General features: G+C 46.1%; 1 protein-coding gene across 2 annotated transcripts in view; it reads left to right on the top strand.

Annotated features, from left to right (window-relative positions):
• The window catches only part of Ccl25 (C-C motif chemokine ligand 25), a 38,397-nt gene extending 19,045 nt beyond the window's left edge, over positions 1-19,352 (top strand). For both annotated transcript variants that reach the window (XM_057765940.1, XM_057765939.1), the window contains 5 exons: positions 10,652-10,774; positions 14,500-14,617; positions 14,710-14,822; positions 16,892-16,991; positions 19,302-19,352. In XM_057765940.1, the coding sequence (XP_057621923.1) occupies positions 10,702-10,774; positions 14,500-14,617; positions 14,710-14,822; positions 16,892-16,991; positions 19,302-19,335 (438 nt within the window). In that variant the 5' untranslated portion in view covers positions 10,652-10,701 and the 3' untranslated portion in view covers positions 19,336-19,352. The remainder of the gene's footprint in view (positions 1-10,651; positions 10,775-14,499; positions 14,618-14,709; positions 14,823-16,891; positions 16,992-19,301) is intronic.
• Positions 19,353-19,802: the final 450 nt, after the last annotated feature.

Genomic DNA, 19,802 nt, shown 5'->3' with positions numbered 1-19,802 from the left:
GTATACAACATATGGCAATTGATAATTTGGGTATTGACCGACCCACCAGACTCTGATGGAGATTCAGGACCACTGACTCTGAAAACTGGTTATCTGTATCTGTAATTCTCTCATATGCCGTTTCATTTCTTCCTCAAGCTTTGGGTGTATTCTCACTGCTAGCGTGTGTATCTCATGAAAATAGTAATCTATTGGGCACATATATTTGTGGGTAGTCAGGAAGATGACTTTTCATTTATCGTATAATTTTGACATATAGAAAATATACTAGGACATGCTTCATAACTAGATCTATTGTTCCAAAGGACTATAGACACTTAAAAGCCTACTTTGTTTCTTTTACTCAGACTAATATCAGAAAACAACATTTTCTCATCAGTCTAACATAAACTGCACACAATTATCTTACTTTTTATCTCCAAACAAGTTCAAGCTAGACTAAAGGCTTTTTGTAAATAGATCATAAGTTTGAAACTTCACAGCTATACACCAGGTCAGAGTCACAGATGTCCAACCAAGGTTGCTACACAAAGTACCCTAAGGAAGGCATGCCAATTCTTTGTTTGCCAAGAATAGCTGGCAATAGACCTATGTCGCAAAGTTTGTCACTGGACTCTGTGCACCCCAAACTGCGCACAGTCTTAGTTCTGGAACCTTGGAACCTTGTGTTGCCATGGCAATGGCTCAGCTACATGTTGCTGACCCTGGGAATGTGCTTTTGACCAAAGAGAAGCAACTCTTGCAATTTTTTCAATCACTTCAAGGCTTCTGTGAGAAGGGAAGTTTTGAGGGTAGAGAAGAAGAAGCCAGAAGGAAATTTGAATTAGGACAAGAGAATTAGAATGGAAGCAGAAGAATAAAGAGATTTGTTTAGAACAGTGTGTGTGAGAGAGTTCATTTGCCCTCAGCTATCCTAAGAAAGTGCTTTTCACTTGCTGTACCATCTGATCTGAACCCTGAAGAGGATCTTGGGGCTGGGCCTCAAAGGCCCCATTAGAAGAAAGAAGCTTTTGCTTTTTGCCTGAGTGTTCTCACTCTTGTAAGTTTACCTGTCCTGTTGCTGAGGCATTACTTCCCTGGTATTAGACTAAAGACCCTTGGCTTTCTAGGAATCCTCCAAGACTTCAGCACCAGACTGGGACTGCTGAGTCTTGTGAACTGAACAACTACCAGACTCTTGGCCTTTCTGCCAGGAGATAGCTATTGTGGAACTACCCAGACTACATCCTGGAAACTGTTCTAATAATTCCCATACATATATTTCATATAAGTAGTTAGGTACACCTTATCCATATCCTCAGAGTCTGATAAAATGAATTTGTATATGTATAATACATGTATTCATATACTATACATATATTCATGAGGTTGTGGCCTACCAGCAAAGTTCCAGCAAGTCTATTGTCATGGAACCGCCAGAATCAGATATGCTGAATCTTTGCTAGTAAGCCACTGCCATGTGGTGATATACAGATGGCAGGGAAGAACAGAACTAGATGGGGAAAACTAGGTTGTATGCTGGGGAAAGAAGGGCGGAGTCAGGAAGATGCCATGAAGCCGCCAGAGACAGATGTTGGGAATTTTACCTGGTAAGCCACTGCCACGTGGCAATACACAGATTAATAGAAATGGGTTAAACTAAGATGTAAGAGTTAGTCAATAAGAAGTTAGAGCTAATGGGGCCAAGCAGTGATTTAACTAATATGGTTTCTGTGTGATTCGGGTGTAAGCTAGCTGGGCAGCTGGGAATTACAAGTGGGCGCTCCCCCTACAAAACCCTGATTAATGCAGGGTGCATGAAACGAAGAAGAAGAAGTAGAAGAAGGAGGAGGAGGAGGAGGAGGAGGAGGAGAGAGAGAGAGAGAGAGAGAGAGAGAGAGAGAGAGAGAGAGAGAGAAAGAAAGAAAGGGAAGGAGAAATTCGCATGTTTGAAGGCCACTAAGGGTGGATCTTTCCCTCATAATCCACGGTTCATAAAACCAGAAAGTAAAGGCACCTAACGGAAGGCCTGACTCTCTCTGTCATCCTAGACGCTTTTCTTCTTGAAGAAAAGCACTTATCCATGTTGGCCTTCAGGGCTTTGGGCCTGGATTCAGTAGGTGACAAAGGCTTGCTGTGTAGATGCACATGCAACCACTCTTTTCTCCTGTGGATCAACAGTGTCATGTGAGTTTATTATATCCTAGGGGACACGAAGGCACTATATTATACATGAGCATTTGTTCCAATGAATGAGCCCTCCCAAGCTGCTAGAGTGGATGAGATGGAGACCCCAGTTCCTGCCAAGGCCAAAGAAGACGTATCCAATTCCAGATTGCTGAGAAAGGGATCATACAGGGGAGACAAGGATGGGTTCAGGACTCCAGCCATGGGATTGTGTTGCCCACACTCACAGTGGGCCTTCCCACCTCAGTTAACCTAAGTTTAGAAACTCCCTCACAGACAAATACAGGGGTTTGTTTTGACATGATTCTAGAACTCAAGTTGTCAAATGAAACATTGGAGGTTTGGAAGGACACAAGTAGAAGCGGAAGTCCTAAGGAACCCCAGAGTCACAGTGGGGATAAGCTAACCACCCTCTCCAACTGCACTCCCAGGGCTGAGTGGACTACTGGGAGGTTTGGAATGACTCCTGCCCTGGTTTTATTTCTGTGCTAAAACACCAACAAAAGAGTTTAGGGAGAAAAGGTGTTTCAATTGCTGTGACAGAACAGCAGAAGGAGGCAACTTAGAAAAGAAAGCATCTCATTTAGGGTTTACAGCTCCAGAGAGCCAGAGTTATCATCAGCATGGTGGGGAGCGTGACAGCAGGAAGGCTGGCATGGTGCTGGATCAGTAGCTAAGAGCTTGTATATCCACCCACAAGCATGAGGCAGAGAGGGCTAACTGGGAATGGCATGACTTTTTGAAACCTTAAAGCCCACCCCCAGTGACACCTCCTCCAACAAGGCCATACCTCCTAATCCTTCCTGAAAAGTCCCACCAATTGGGGACCAAGTATTCAAACACATGATCCCATGGTGCATTCTGATGCAAACTCCTGCAAAGGAGATTGTTTGTTTTAGCTCACAATTGCAAGCTACACTTCATTCCTGAAGAGAGTGAAGAGACAAGCTGAGGCACCCCAGGACCATGTTTTTTTTTTTTAAAATAAGTATTTATTTATTTATTTATTTATTTATTTATTTATTTATTATGTACAGTGTTCTGCCTGCATGCATACCTACACCCCAGAAGAGAGCACCAGATCTCATTATAGATGGTAGTGAGCAACCATGTGGTTGCTGGGAATTGAACTCAGGACTTCTGGAAGAGCAACCGGTGCTCTTAACCACTGAGACATCTCTCCAACCCTCCAGGACCAAGTTCTTAACACAAAGGAGATTTATTTGCTCCAGATGGACAAAGAGTAGGGAATAAGTGATAAAGGCAGGAGACAGAGGATGAGGGAGAAGGGAAAAAGAACGAGGGAGAGGGGGAAGGGATTCCCTGGAAGGACAAAGGACTGCCTCTGGATAGAGAGGAGATAGGCATGGCATACAGGGAAAAAGGGAAACCCCATGTTAGGATGAGGCATTTAATTTTGATTGGATATGTTAATTAGGTTAGCGGAAGGGGGGCGCTTTTGATTGCTGAGCTTCAGTACTTTATAGCTAGACCTTGGTATTCAGTCTGAGGAAGGGGAGGAAGTGGCCAAATAAGGGAATATGGGAATATGGGTACTCACTTTCAGAATGTAATCTGGTGGTTTTTAGTAAGATGGAGGGGATGGGCGAAGGCCTGCCAAAGTCATGTTTGCCCTGGTAGATCCATCCCTTCAGAAAGGTCAAGGCAGCAGGAAATTGAGGTGATCAGTCATATCCACAGTCAAGAGCAGTGCCCAGATAACTCTCTCCATTCTTACATAGTCCAGGATCCCAAAGCATGGAGTGTTGATGTCCACTTCCAGGCAAGATCTTCCCACATCAGTGAAGTCAATGAAGATGATTTCAGACAGACCTTCCCACAGGCCAACCTGATCCATCAACCCCTCACCAAGTCTCTTTCCAGGGCATTATTGTTTGTGCCAGGTTGACAAAACTAATGAGTACAAGTGGGACAGCAGGGTATAGGCAAGTCAACTGCTGCTCTCCCTAAACTTGTGAGCACCCGTGGCCTTGAGAGGTCCCTTCCTATGAGTGTCTGGCATGCACTATATGGCTTGCATTCCCACTTTTGAAAAGTAGGTGGCAGTGGGAGTCACTCTGGCCTTTCCCCATTTCCACATCACCCTTTTCACCAGAGTATTGAGTTTCTTCATCCTAGTCTTACCCCCTAGTGCAGAGGGGTGGGAGGTGAGTCTTGGATAAACCAGGCTGGCCTCAAATATACTATGTAGCAGGAGAAACCTTGAACTTCTGGTCCATCCTGCCTCTACCTCCTGAGTGCTGGATGAAAGGTGTGTGTGACCACACCTAGATTTATAGAGTGCAGGGGTCAAACCCAGGATTTCATACACACTAGGCAAGCCTCACTAGAGAATGGTGAAGTGGCAAACCAGAAGCAGAGTTGGGGGCTGTACAAAAGGCTGGGCCCTAGGCAAGCAGGGGCAACCAGCCTGGGTTGGGCTCCTAGTTCCATGCCCACGCTGGCTTTAGGGTACCCAGCTTTACTCCAGCTTGATACCTGCTCCTCCATGCAACCCACGCTCTGTCACTGATGCCACTGGCCATCTCAGCCACCTCTCCGACACCTCTTCATTCATCTTAGTGGCATTGGGAGTCGCAACGTGTCATGCAGTAGATCCTTTTTTTTTTTTTTTTTTTTTTTTGGTTTTTTCGAGACAGGGTTTCTCTGTGGTTTTGGAGCCTGTCCTGGAACTAGCTCTTGTAGACCAGGCTGGTCTCGAACTCACAGAGATCCGCCTGCCTCTGCCTCCCAAGTGCTGGGATTAAAGGCGTGCGCCACCACCGCCCGGCGCAGTAGATCCTTTTGTCCTTTCCAGTTTACTTGCAAATGTTCACTGCAATGAGTTATTGTGGTTCAGGCCTCTTGAACCACATACACCATCATAGAAACTCCTCTTAGATATCCTGCTGTTGTCCAGAGTCATGGAGGTCCTGCAGCTATGGTTCTGCAGGACCAGTCCCTTCACATGCTTCAGCAGGTCATAGATGGGGTAGATATGGGAAAGAAGGACCAACACAAAGCCCTGAATGTGTGCCAGGGAGGTGGCCTCCCACCCTTCCCCCACACCTTAAAGGGGCAGAGTCAGCTCTTCTACACCCATGCCATCAGGCACTCTCCCATGCTTGTGGTGAGGGCTGGGGCCATCTCTTCTAAGTGTGGAACCAGCTCTCCCATGAGAGGTAGGATCAGTTCTTCTGCTGTAGTGGCCAGCAAGGGGCAGGACCAACTCTCCCAGGGCCATTGAAGGAAGATGCTGGCTCAGCATAGCCCTCAGATTTCAATGTGCATGGTTCCTATGGCCTCCTGTGGTAACAGGGGCCCTGGAGATCAACACAGACTCTAGCTGCAGCAGGACCACAGACCTGGACATCACCATGGTCCCAGTGGTAGCACAGGCCATCTTGATCAGTATGGCCATGGTGACAGCATGGCCTAGGACACTAACATGCTCTCTGTTTTTCTTAATTTTGCTTTTAATTATACGTTGGTATATGTGAGTTTGTGCACCTTCAAGGTGCTCTTGGAGGCCAGAGGCATTAGATCCCCTGGAGCTGGAGTTACACGTGTTTGTGAGATGCCCAGCTTGGGTGCTGGGAACTGAACTCGGATCTTCTGTAAAAGCAATGTGCAACTGCTGAGCCTTCTCTCTCTCCTCCTGTTTTAGTGTGTGTGTGTGTGTGTGTGTGTGTGTGTGTGTGTGCAGGTGAGTTCAAGTGATCATAAAGGCCAAAAGAGGGAATCAAATTCCCTGGAGCTAGTGTTACAGGCAGCTGTGAACTTTTTGCCACCACAGGTACAGGAAACTTCTGGGTCTCTGGAAGAGCAGTACATGTTCCTAGCCACTTTTACCCCACCCTCCTTTTTGTTCTTCTTTTGTAGTTTTTCTCAGACTACAACCGCCCAGCCAATCTTCTTTTATTTTTGTTGATTTATTTTATTTATATGAGTGTTTTGCCTTTATATATATATACATGCAACTCATGTGTGCCTGGTGCCAAAAAGAGGGTGCTGGATCCCTAAACCTGGAGTTGTGAATGATTGTGAGCTGCCATATTGGTGTTGGGAACTGAACCTGGGTACTCTGCAAAAGCAATAAGAGCTTTTAACTGCCAAGTCCTCTCCAGCTCTCTTCCTTTTAAAAACTATACTTCTTTATTTAAAAGTGTATACTTGTTTATTTTTTGTTTATTTTTGGTGTATGTGTGTTTGTGAGAAAGAGAGAAAGGGAGAGAGAGAGAGACAGAGACAGAGAGAGAAACAAACATATGCATGCACAACACACCTGTGGAAATCAGTCCTTCTGCTGTATGGGTTCTGGGAATTAAAATCAGGTTGTTGGTTAATACCTTTATCCACAGAACCATCTCCCAGCCCCCGTCCTTTTTTTCTTTTTCCTTAAGACAGGGTCTCAAGTAGCCTAGACTGGCTTTAAACACTGTGAAGTTGAGGCTGATTTTGAATTTCTGAGCCTCCTGTTTCTACTCCCTAAGTGCTAGGAATGAGATGCCTCTAGCCTCTGTGAGTACCTGCACTGGTGTGCACTTATCTTGAAAGATACACACGCCTCCATATAATTTAAAATAATAAAAGTAATCTTTAAGAAATCCCAAGAGGGTGGAGGGCCAGCTCGGTGTTTAAGAGCACTTACTGCTCTTTTAGAGAAGTTAGACATGATTTCCAGTTCTCACATGGGAGCTGGAACTCCTGTCCCAGCTGACTCAACACCTCTTCTGGCCTTCTTGGGCACCAGGCACACACATGGTGCACAGATATTTGCAGACAAAACACTCACACATAAAATAAGATTAAAGATGTGATGGGTACAAGTGAAAATAAGTAAGAAGATGTGATGAGGGGGTACAATGCTTGCTGCCAAGACTGATGACGACCTGAGTTCAATCCTTTAGACTCACATGATGGTACAAGAGAACCAGCTCGCATGGGTTGTCCTCTGTCTTACATATGCTCACACATATACACAATAAAATAATGTCATAAAACATTCTAAAGTTTGAAACACCATAACCATACCTAATACTCTGCATGCTAATTTAGAAATAAATAAAAACCTCAAGCATACAAAAAATATGAGGCTTGCTATGCACAAAATCCTGGGTTCTAGCCCCAGCACCTTATAAACTGAGCATGGTGGCGTGAGCCTGAAACCCCAGCACTTTGCAAGCAGAGGCAGAAGGATCAGGTCTTCAAGGCCATCCTGGACTGAAGAGACTCCGTCTCAAAAAGTAAAATGGAATGGCTAGGGAGTGACTTCTGGGGAGAGCAGTCCTTTCAGCATGCTGTGGACTTGATGGCCGGTCCAGCCTCAATGAACAGAACGATGGAAGATGTTTCCTGAGAGCAACCTCAGACTTCCATATGCACACACACACAAGCGCATTCACACCTACACACATGCAAAAACTTGCACGCACACACACTCACATGAAAAATGGAAAAGAAAATAAACCTAAAGGGTCCGCTTGGCACAAGGTGAGTCAGGACTGGCTGACAGCTACCTGGAGTACCGAGTATCCCCGTGAGATGAACGGGTGTGAAGGAGGGTTCCCAGCTGCTTCTCACAGTCAGCCTTGCCAGCCTCTTGTCACAAGAGCTTCAGGAGAGCTGTGGGCCCGACATGCAAAAATGACTTCAGGAGAACCCTCACTTCAGCCTGGGATGCTCAAGTAGTACCCATACCTGCACCATTGCTGCTGACCTCCAGGTCTCTGCTCTGCAGCCCTCTACCATGGGAGGACTACACATTTCAAGAACAATATGTTTGTTGTTCTTGCTGTTGAGAGGGGAATCTCACTATGCAGCTAAGGTTGGCCTCAAACTTATCATCTTTCTCCTTGGACTCTCTAGTACTGGGATTTGTAGCATTTCTGACTCTTCCCTGATTGGTACAGGGTTATAAGGTAAACACTCTACCACAGTCCTCTTTTTACTAAGGCAGATCCCCACTAAGTTGCTCTTAAACTCTCTGAACTCTGCAGTCCAGATAGACCTTGAATTTGGATGTCTCAGCCACCTAGGTACCAAACTCCAGTGTGTGTGTGGTAGGGAGAGACTCATAAATCCCAGGCTGGCCCTGAACTTCTGATTTTCTGCACCTGTCTTTCCAAATGCTGGGATTAGAGATATGCGCCTCCAGTTTTACGTGGTGGTAACATTAGAACCTCAGTTTTCATGCGTTTTAGGCCAGCACTCTATTAACTCTACGCCCCCAGCCTAGAACTTTGTCTTTAATTCATGGCCTTGTGACCGTTGACCGTCTGTCTCCTGCCCACACACCTGCAGGCACATGAACCTGTATCAAGTTACTCTCTTAGATTCACTCTTCTTTTCCCCATGAAGGCAGCCGGCGGGACAAGCCCTGATCCTCATGTTGTGAAAGTGGGTACACATTCCAAGGAACTCCCCCTGAAACTTGGTCTCAGCAGGTACTGGGAAGCAATGGGCCATAGCCAGCCGGCTAGTTTGCCACGCTGCAACTAGCAACGCTGCGTCTCCAAGCCTGCAGCCACGCGGAGCGGCGTCCCAACCTAGCCTCCCCCACCAGGATCTACAGGCTGAGGGGCCTGAGAAGTTTACTGGTCTGGGGGATAAGGGTGGGACTTGCAGCCCCTCTACAAAAAGACTGCTGGGTTCCTCCCCAGCTGGTGCTGTAGCTGAATTTGCACGCCTCAACCCCATGTAAACCTCACCCAGCAAGCCCCATCTAGGGCCGCAAACTCTTCTATTCAGTACTTGCTCCGTTATACACTGGCTTTAAATTCTATCCGCCAACCCCATTCAAATCACCATTAAGTCCCACCCTCTAGGGCCATTCCTCAAAACTGCCCACGGGCAGTACACCCTGGTGCCGTTCTCCAAACATAGACCGCAACTTTCCACCTTACCCTGGATGCCTGTGGCTCTGAGCTCCGTTCATCCAGCCAGACCTTAAGCCTCATTTACCTGCAGTTCGCTAGCACCACCTCCCACCCCCACCCCCACCCCTGGCAAGAGGCCCTGACTGAGTAGGACTAAATAGGGCCCGAGAAATAGGAGATTCAGAGTGTGAGAAATAGCCAGGGAGAGGACTGGGGTAGCCAGCCTCAGAGGAGGGAGATAAAAAGGAAAAACCAATCAATTACCCTCCCCCACCCTGCCTGATCTTCTGAAACACTTCTTTATCCCCCAGTGAGTCAAGTTAACCAAAGGAAAAAAGAATGAAGCTTGTTTTGCTTGCTGCCATTACCTGGATCCTGGCCTCACACTCCAAACTAGAGCATTTCTTTTCAGCATTGTGATTGTTAAAAACAGTTTTGTTGAGATGATTCCCCATATAATACTGGGGGAAATTCACGTGTCACTGCCCCACCGGGTAAGATGGCTGAAGGTGCCTGCCACTAAGCCTGATGGCCTTAATATCTTTCCTGGGTCCCACTGCCTCTCCAGAGTTGTCCTCAGGTCTCCATGTCCTCACTGTGGTTCTTGCACCCCCAACTCCCAAATAAAAATATTAAAAGTGCACCATCAACTGTAATTTTATTCAACCATTAAAAGTGAAATTATGAAATTTCAGGAAAATGAACAAAATGAAAAATATATCTTCAGGTGGCCAGGCTTAGAGGGACTAACACTGCAGGTCTCTCTCCTACAGGCCTCAGCTTAGCTTTTCTGTATGCATGCATGCACACATGTATGTATGTATGTACACACACACACACACATATATATATTTATGTAGGAGCGAGTATATTAGGGCTAAAACAGAGCAAGAAAAAAGCATTTCGGCTCCTCGGTTCAGTGGGGAAAGGCACCCGCCGCCAGGCCTGACGACCACATGATGAAAGGAAATAACAGATGTTGTCCTCTGACCCCACAGGTATGCCATGGTGCATGCGTGTGCCTCCGCCCATGTACAAAATAGTAAAATAGCTAGAAGTAATAAAGCAATTTAAAAGCCAGTTAATTATAAAGAAAGGTATCTATGAGGATGGTGATAAAAAGCTGTTAAGGAAGAGGACTGGGGACATGTTGGACCCCATATAATAAGGTAGTGGGAGGAGATGCTGGTTGAGAGGCCTGGATAAAGTGGAGGCAACCTCAAGGTTCATGAAGCAGGTAACCCGGAGGGACAGATGCAAATTAGGGCTTGGTCTATCTGTGGGAAGTAGAAGCCCAGCAGAAGTCTCACAGAACAGGTGAGGAGGGGGAGGAGCAGCAGGAGGGAGGGAGGGAGGGAGGGAGGGAGGGAGAGAGGGAGGGGACGGGTCATGCAGGGTGGGGCTCTGACTATAAAGGATGAAGCCAGTCCATTGATTCCACATGGGCAGTACACCCTAGAAGCAGGCGCAAGCTCTCCGGATCACAACGGCACTGGTGAGTCCTCCTCTGAGTAGAGCGTGTCCTTTGTCACCCGCCTCTCTTTCAGGGAGTTCCGGGGGCTGGCCTGAAACACCGGTGTCCTGATCCTTCCCTTCCACTTCCATAGGTGGCCCCACTCAACCTTGAGGCACCTGGAGAAGAGATCTAGTCTGCACCATGAAACTGTGGCTCTTTGCCTGCCTGCTCGCCTGCCTTGTTGGAGCCTGGGTGCCTGTTGTCCATGCCCAAGGTACTGCCCTTAGCCATATTTTCCTTGCTCCAGTTTTCCAGATGTTGCTTCTTTTCTCAAACCCCCTCCCACGTGTTGAAATCTCCATTGATTCTGTATCCTTTGATTTCTTCAGTGGCTCTTGAGAGGTTGGGCAAAACAAGAATTCCTGGCACTATTGGGGTTGGGTAGAGGCATAGAGATGAAGGGTGCCAGCTCCCTGTTCCAGGACCCCTCACCCCCACTCTGGAGTGCTTCCTTTACAAGACTCAAGAGGATTAAGGGCTATAGGAGGCAGAGGGTGGCTTCCAATTGGGGGAAATGCGCTTATAGCCAAGAATGCGTTCTGATGTCCTTCCTCTGCCTAACTAGGGATGTGAGGTTGAGCCCTGAAGATCTTCCAAGGTAGATTCCATGCCTTTCTCCCCTGTGTAGTCTAGCTAAGGGCCCAAGGCTGTCCTTCGGGGATTCAGTTTCTCATCTGCCAAGTAGAAATGAAAAACTTAAGGATCCGGGGACCAATACTCTCAGCCCAAGGGTCAGGGAACTGTTTCTGGCATCTTCCTCACTCTACTGAAAAGCATGGACTTGAGGATTCAGTCACTCAAAGGCCAGTTCTCAGCATGGAGCATCCCTACAGAATCTCGTCACTGGATGCTTCACCTCTGAGAAAACACCGAGTCTTAGCAGGTGTCAAAATGAGGTCCCAGGCCAGGCTGAGGATCCAGGATCGTACTCCCTGCTCTGCCCGCTCCTCTACTAGGTCCTACAGTTCCAAGCTTCCAGAGTTCACTCTCTGCCCAGGAGAGAGGCTTGGCTTTCTTTCCAGAGACTGCTATCAGAGCCAGGCCCAGCCTCTGCCCTTTGATCCTGGGAGAAAAGTGGCCCCCAGTGTTGGGAAACACTTGCCAAGGAACCCTGAGCCCCAGTTCTTATCTAATACCACTGCCCCTTGTCCTAAAGAGCGAAAGTGAAGGGATGGTAAGGAGGATGAGCTCTCTCCCTGAACCACTGCACTGGCCTCTACTTGAACTCAGAGTTGACCCCGGAGTCAAGGTTTGGCAGATGGAGATCACAGATAAACTTGAAGGCTGGCTAGACTGTCTAATCAACTTTTTTTTGTTTGTTTGTTTGTTTATTCATTTGCTTCTCTCCTTCCCAGATCTTTCTAAAATCCTCTCTTTCTCCTGGGCACCCCTCCCAGCTCACGCACTTACTCTTTTTGTGTGGAAAACTTCTCTGCCTCCCCTGCCAGGTTGAAACTCCCCTGAAACACTAGGTCCAATTTACGTCTGTGCTGTCTGGATATTTGGTAGCTAGGAGAATTCTTTTAAGTTTTCGTTAGTCCAGCCGGGAGACCAACAAAAATCAGCCAGATCAGTTTAGCCTTTACTAAGATCGGTGGAAGAGAAAAAGGAATTTAGGCTGGTTCCATGGGGGGAGAGGCCAGCCCATAGCTGAGAGCTCCAGGAAAGTAGAGTAACCTGTCTGTCTATTTATACTAGTTACGCACGTACGTGTATTTATTTACTTTGTGTGCATTTGTATGGACCTGCGTGTGACAGTGCCCGTGTGGAGAAAACAGGACAACTTGCAGGAGCTGGTTCTTTCCCTCCACTATGTGGATCCTTAGGGTCAAACTCAGGTTATCAGGCTTGGTGGCAAGTGCCTTTGCCTCCCTGGCTGGGATATCTTTGTGTGTGTGTGTGCATGTGCGTGAGTTTCTTTGTTTAGACAAGATCTCACTGTGTATACCTTGCTGTCCAGGAACTCACTGTGTAGACCAGGCTGTCCTTAGACTCTTAGAAATCCTCCTGCCCTGCCTCCTGAGTGCTTGGATTAAAGGCATGTGCCACCACACCTTTATTTTTTTTAAAATATTTATTTATTTATTATACAATATTCTGTCTGTGTGTATGCCTGAAGGCCAGAAGAGGGCGCCAGACCTCTTTACAGATGGTTGTGAGCCACCATGTGGTTGCTGGGAATTGAACTCAGGACCTTTGGAAGAGCAAGCAATGCTCTTAACCACTGAGCCATCTCTCCAGCCCTTTTTTTTTTTTTTTTTTTTTTTTTTGAGACAAGGTTTCCTTGTGTAGCCCTGGCTGTCCTGGAACTCTCTCTGTAGAGCAGGTGAGCCTTGAACTCAGAGATCTGCTTGCCTCTGCCTACTGAGTTTGGGGACTAAAGGTATGTGCCACCACGTCCAGCTAAATTTTTAATTTTTAAAATTAAGGTAGGGTCTCATATATCTCAAGCTAGTCTCCAACTTGCTATCTACCTGAGGAATACTCTGATCTGTCTGCCTCTGTTTCCCAGGAGCTAGGATTCCCGGCATGCACTACCACACCTGGTTTATGTAGTCCTGGGATCCAATCCAGGGCCTCATACAAGCTAGGAAAATACTTTACCAATAGAACTACAGTCCTGGTCACAATCTAGGTGCTTTGAGACAGGGTCTCATGTAGCTCAGACTGGCTTCAAATTCATGATCCTCTATACCAGCCTCTGGATGGCAGGGCCTACACATGTGTATGTGTCCTGATGTTAACCATTTTTAGGAAAGAAGGACTGGGCCAGTGCCCCCCAAGTGTGCTCTTGTTGTGCACCTCAGAGCAGAAACAGAAAGGACCTTGGGCTTTTTCTTTGCCTTTCTGCACCTTACAAGCCTGGCCACGTTCTTAAATCAAGAGCTGAGATAAGAAAGCTTCCTTATCTCCCAGGCAGCCTGTTGACCCCTGTCTCTAGAAGGTGGTGTGTGTGTGTGTGTGTGTGTGCGCGCGCGCTCATGTGTGTGCACACTCACATCTTTGGTTGTCCCTGCCACTGATGTGCCCCTGGAATCACAGATGTGGCTGGGTCATCTAGTTGCAGGTACCTTTTTGTGATTTTTTTTGTTTATTGAGAATTTCAAACAATGCAGATATGTTTTGATTAAATCTATTCCTTATTCCCTCTCTTCCATTATCACCCCTATCCCCACCCAACTTCATGTTCTCTGTTTTTAAACCCACTGAGTCCGTTTAATGCTACCTGTGTGTATCTGACTGAAGGACCGTCTATTAGAGCAGTGGTAGTCTTTCAGGGACCACGATTCCGAAGAAAACCAAGCCTTTCCTAGCAACCATCAGTTTCCAATAGCTCCTCAGGTGGGGGACAGACTCGAGCTTCCCAGTCACCCATGCTGAGATTCCATCTGTCTTGATCTTGTGTGGGTCTGTGCGCTCATCACAGCTCCTATGATTGACTTGTACATCATCATCATGCCCAGAAAACATTTTTTTTTCTGTGAAGACGCCCCCTTCCTCTGAGCCTTACAATTCTTCTGCCCCCTCTTCTGAGATAATCCCTGAATCTTGTGGGGAGGGAGTATGATACAGATGTCTCATTTGTAGTGGGAAATTCCACAGTCTCTTACCCTGAATGTCGATCGGTTGTGGGTCTTTTGGATAACTGCCATCTACTACAAAAAGAAGCTTTACTGATGAGGGTATAACTTATATGGATAGGAATGTAGGGGACAGTTTTATTACTATGTGTATTTATTAGGATAATAGCATTGGGTTCTTACTTAGGGTCTATGACCCAATCAGCCACAGACATGCACGTACACAAACACACACACACTGCTACATGTTTGTGAAGGTCAGAGGATAATTTGTGATTCTCTCCTATGTGGGTTCTAGGGATTGAATTTAAGGTAGCAAGCATTTTTACCCACTGAGCCATCTCACTTGCCTCTGTAGGTGCCTTTGAAGACTGCTGCCTGGGTTATCAATCCAATCTCAAATGGAGTATTCTCAAGCGTGCTAAGTGCTATCGCAAGCAGGAAGTGAGTGGGAGCTGCAATCTTCCAGCTGTGATGTGAGCAGGACCTTTGGTGTTGCTGGGTGAGAGTGATGCCTACCTTAGATCCTCATGCCCTGACCTGGTACCCACCTTTCTACCCTCTGTAGATTCTACTTCCGCCAGAAAGGCCCGGTGTGTGCGAACCCGGAGGACAAGGATGTGAAGAGGATCTTGTTGCCTAGGAACAAGCCTGTTGGCAGTCCCAAGAAGTGCACCCCAGGTAGGTAAGACCCCAGCCAACAGCTCAGGAAGGAAAACAGCTCAGCATGCTAACATGCTGCTAGCTGACTCTCTTCAAAAAGAGTCAGTTGCTAGTGAGTCAGAGATGGAGCGAATAGCTAATCAGTTGCGTCAACACCCAGCTCCTGTGCAGCATCAACCGCACGTGTCCTTCCTCAAGAGCTTTCCACGTTTTCTCCCTTTCAGTGCTGTGCACTGAATCCAGGCCCTTGAATATGCTACACGAGTGAGCTACCACTAAGAAATATTTCTAACGGTTCCATGGTTCCATTTTATTTTCAATGTGTGTGTGTGTGTGTGTGTGTGTGTGTGTGTGTGTAGTGTGTGTGCACGCGCATGCATGAGTACGTCATTATGCATGTGGTGGTCAAACCTTCTATTGCTCTTCTGCCTTTACTGCCTTGAGAAAGAGCCTCTTACTGAACTGGATGGAATTCAGGTCCTCAGGCTTATATGACAAGCACTTTAACCAACTAAGCTGTCTCTCCAGTACATCCTTGTTTTAATTAATAAATTAAGTTTATTTTCAGGGGCTGGGGAGATAGGTCACCTGTTAATCATGCAATTGTGAGGACTGGAGTTTGGATCCCTAGGAATCCATGTAAATGTTGGGTGGGTGTGGTGGTCTTCCCGTAATTCCAGCCTCGTAGCTTGGAGACATGAGACCCACCTAGCAAGCTGGCAGCTCTGGGTTTGATTGAGAGACCCTGCCTCGATGAATAAGGTCATAGAGCAACAGAGCATAATTCCTGGCAGTTGAGAGCCTCGACATGCACAGGCGTACACGTGCATGCGCACCCACACATGTGAGGAAAAAAATGCATGCTCACATACGTGCACACTGTAAAGTGTTACAGCTCAGAAGGGAAAGGTATCCTGGCAGTTGGGAACCAAGAAATACCACAAAGTTGTACCACTCAACAAACGCCACACAAAAGACCTATTTGGAAAGGCACAGGAAGGAGAGTGGCTGCCTCTGTTTGTGCAAGAAGCAGCAGGAAACGTGGCAGGAGACAGGGTTATACATGGTTTCTTGGGCGGGGATGGGGTGTGGAGGGCTTTCCAGGGTGGCCTGGGATTGGTAGAAATTTTGTGGTCTGATCTTGGGGCAAGTCAAGGACTGATGGGATTTTGTGTTCAGGGATTGGTGGGATTCTTTGTCTCAGGCTGGTGTGGGGGGGTCAAGTCAGGGTCAAGATGTTCTTTCCTTGGTCCTTTTACCCTACACATACCATAAATAGATAAAAATGGGAAAAATAAATATATTGTGTATTGAACACCCACCCCCACCTCCCACTCCTCTGTACTACCTTTTTTTTCCCTTTAACTTCTGAGACAAGAACGCTGCTCTGTCTGTCCTGGAAATCACTCTGTAAACCAGGCTGGCCTTACACTCACAGAGATCCACCTGCCTCTGCCTCCCCAGTTCTGGGATTAAAGGTGTGCGCCATCTCTGACTGGAAATTTGTCCTACTTTTCTAACATCTTCTCCCATTTTCTCCATTTCCCTGGAGAGTTTCATTTCATTTCTACTTTAATTCATACAGACATGGTTTTATTAGACTATATAAAATGTAGGAACCATAAATGAGAAAAAACCAAAATGTCATTTTAAGATTGGCTTAATTCAAGCAGGGTGGTAGTGATGCACACCTTTAATCTCAGCACTCAGGAGGCAGAGAAAGGTGGATCTCTGTGAGTTCGAGGCCAATCTGGTCTACAGAGCAAGTTCTGGGACAGCCAGATGTACACTGAGGAACCCTGTCTTGGAAAAACCAAAATAAATAAATAAGATAAAATTCATTGATTTTAATTTTGTGTATGAGTGTTTGAATTTATGTATGTGCACAAAAGTGGGTGTGGTGCCTGGGAAGGAAAGAAAAAAGTATCAGATCTCCTGGAACTGCAGTTATAGATGGTTGTGAGCCATCATGTAGGTGCTAGGAATTCAACCCCAGTCCTCTGTAAGAGCAGCAAGTTCTCTTAATCTCAGAGCCATCTCTACAGCCCCTGTTGGAACACTTACCTGTTTCTTTCTCCCTTTTCCAGCAGGCTCTCATACTGAAAGAAAGAAGTCAAATCATGCAAAGTCCAAGTTAGGGAACCTCAGAATTACCAGCAGGAGAAATGCCACCCTAGGCCGGCCTAGGTAAGGACTCTTGGTCATGTGACCTTCCTCTATCCATCACTTTGCTGATGGGGTCTACTCCCAGGAGCATGGAGTCAGCTGTAGGTTGTGTGGTCACACCCTGACATTCAAGGTGGCTGTTCATGCCTTTAGCATGGCTTAGGGGGCACAAATAAATGCTAACATGAACTACCAGGGAGGTGGGCCAAGAGCTGCTCAATCATAGGCAAAACAGAAAGTGCCTTCTCCTAACAACGTTCATGTTTGCTTCCCCTACCATCCCTTCCTTCTCTCCTCCTTTTCTCTTTCTTTCTCCTTCTTTTCTGTAGTAGGAGGCCACTTATGCATTTCCAGCTGCCTAGACTGAAATAATCACTCAGAAATCATATTATTTGCTGTACTGTTTGACCAATAGTTTAAGCATATTGCTAGTTAGCTCTTATATCTTTGGACCTCCCAGGAAGCGAGATACCTCTGCCAATTCTAGGGTTTTAGAACTTGCTTACAATGCATTTCCTGTTTACTTAGGTAATATTTCTGGAGACTTTGATGGAGTTGAAGAATAGATAGTTACAGTTATAGTTTTCCTCAGTTATAATAAAGATAAAGTAGATATAAATGTTGTAACTGTAATTCTTGCTTGATAACTGTTTTGTCATATGTAATTTTACTATGTTAAAGTTAAAACCTTTCTTTTTTGTTTAAACAGAAAAGGGGAAATGGTGTGGGAAGTCCTTTTGTATATGTGTTGCTTTTATTGGTTAATGAATAAAGAAACTGTTTTGGCCTGTGTTAGGGCAGGAGAAAGTTAGGCAGGGAAAACTAAACTGAATGCTTGGAAAAAGAAGGCAGAATCAGGGAGAAGCCGTGTAGCCCTGCGGAAGACAGATGCTGGACAGAACTTTACCTGGTAAGCCACAGCCATGTGGTGGTACACAGATTAATAGAAATGGGTTACGTTAAGATATAAGAGTCAGCCAGAAATATGCTTAAATTATTGGTCAAACAGTATTACAAATAATATGGTTTCTGAGTGATTATTTCTGGTCTGGGCAACTGGAAACTAATAAGTGGCCTCCTTCCTATAATTTTCTTAAAAATGTTTATATTGATTGAATCATTGTATGTGTGTGTATGTGTGTGGGGGGGGATGTTTGCACAAATCATGTTTCCATCTGGAGGTCATAGAACAATTTGCACGAGTCAATTCTCACTTTCTACAATGTGGGTTTCTGATGGGATTCAGGTTGTCAGCCTTGGTGGCAAATGTCCTTACCACTGAACCATTTTGCTTCTCTCTCTCTATCTCTCTGTCTCTCTCTCTCTTTTCTTTTTTCTTCCCACCTTCCATCTTCATTCCTTTCTGTTTTATGTTTGTTTCCCAAGCAGGTCTCATGCATCTCAGGCTGGCCTCAGACTCCCTATGTAGCCAAAGAGGCCCCTGAACTTCTGATTCTCCTGTCTTTACCACTCAAGTGCTATGGTTACAGACATGTGCTACCAAGCTGGTTTATGTAGTGCTGGAGCATGAAACACCAGACTGTTCCTCTGCAAGAACACATTCTTAATTGCTTAGCCATTTCTCCAGCTCTATAAGAAAGTCTGTCCTCCTTCCCTCCCTCTCTCCCTCCCTCTCTCTCTCCCTCCCTCCCTCTCTCCTCTACTTCTTTTTGCAATACTAGGGCTTGCACCGAAGACCTTGTGCATACTAGGCTAGTAAGCATTCCCCCCAGCCTTTTTATAATTTGCATTTTGAGGCAAGGTTTTATTAACCTTGAATTCACTCTGTAGCTTTAGCTCCTTCTACCTTAACCTTTAAAATACCTAGAGTTATATGCATTTGCCACTATGCTTGGCTTCAATGTGACACACACACACACACACACATGCACATTGTGTGTGTGCCTGTGCACACGAAACACTTGGGTGTGTGTATGTGTGTGTGTGAGTGATATACCACTGTGAGCCAGTGGAGGCTAGAAACAACTGTTGGGAGTTGCTTCTCTCTTCCTACCACATGGGTCTCAGAGATCAAGCTCTGGCCATCTGGTTTCATGGCAAGCAACTCTGCTTGCTGAACAATCTCACTAGGCCTCAACCTAACACATCTGATGCCAGATCTGAAAAAGGACGTTCCTCATGAATCAAGAAGATACCTGTGTCCTGTAATTTAGTTCAGTGCAGTTCTGACTGTTTCTGTGCAGACCATATCTGGTTCCAGAGGTTAAGGACACAGCCATGAAAGAATGACCCATTGAAAACTCAAACTCTCAGAGTCTCAGTTTTTCCATCTGTAGGAGGGGGACAATACTAACACTGTCTATTTTACAGGGTGGTGAGGATGACCAGAAAGATCACCCATTAAGTTACGCAGAGTGAGCACCGTCTGGAGAATGAGAGGAGTCCCCTGAAGTGCTGTCTTCAGGGCATGACATGACCACTGAACTCTTCAACTCACAGGAGCTACAGTTACCTGTACTTGACTAGACTCAGCAACGTTTCAGCATGGATGAGAGAGGGATTTCTGGGGCCCTACCGCATGCCGAGGAGCTATTGGCTGCTGCTGATTGCTGGGGGAAGGGTATCTTTTTTCCCAGAAGTGTTGCCATAGTCCAGTGTATAATCCCCCACCCATGCTCATACAAGCAACCCTAATCAAATGCAGTGAGTACACACAAAGAAAAAGAGGGACAAAAGCAGGGCTTGCTAGGAAGAAGGCATTCAAAAGGACCGAGGGGACTAGAGGAGGATGTGTGTGACAATGGTCAAAATGCCTACATTTGTGAAATGGTCAAAGAATAAAAATAAAAAAATGTAAAAGCCATTAAAAAC

The sequence above is a fragment of the Chionomys nivalis genome, chromosome 3, assembly GCF_950005125.1.
Source record: "Chionomys nivalis chromosome 3, mChiNiv1.1, whole genome shotgun sequence".
In the NCBI taxonomy this organism is placed as follows: Eukaryota; Metazoa; Chordata; class Mammalia; order Rodentia; family Cricetidae; genus Chionomys; species Chionomys nivalis.
Note: the sequence above shows the minus strand (reverse complement) of the source record. Positions and strands in the feature narration are given on the sequence as shown.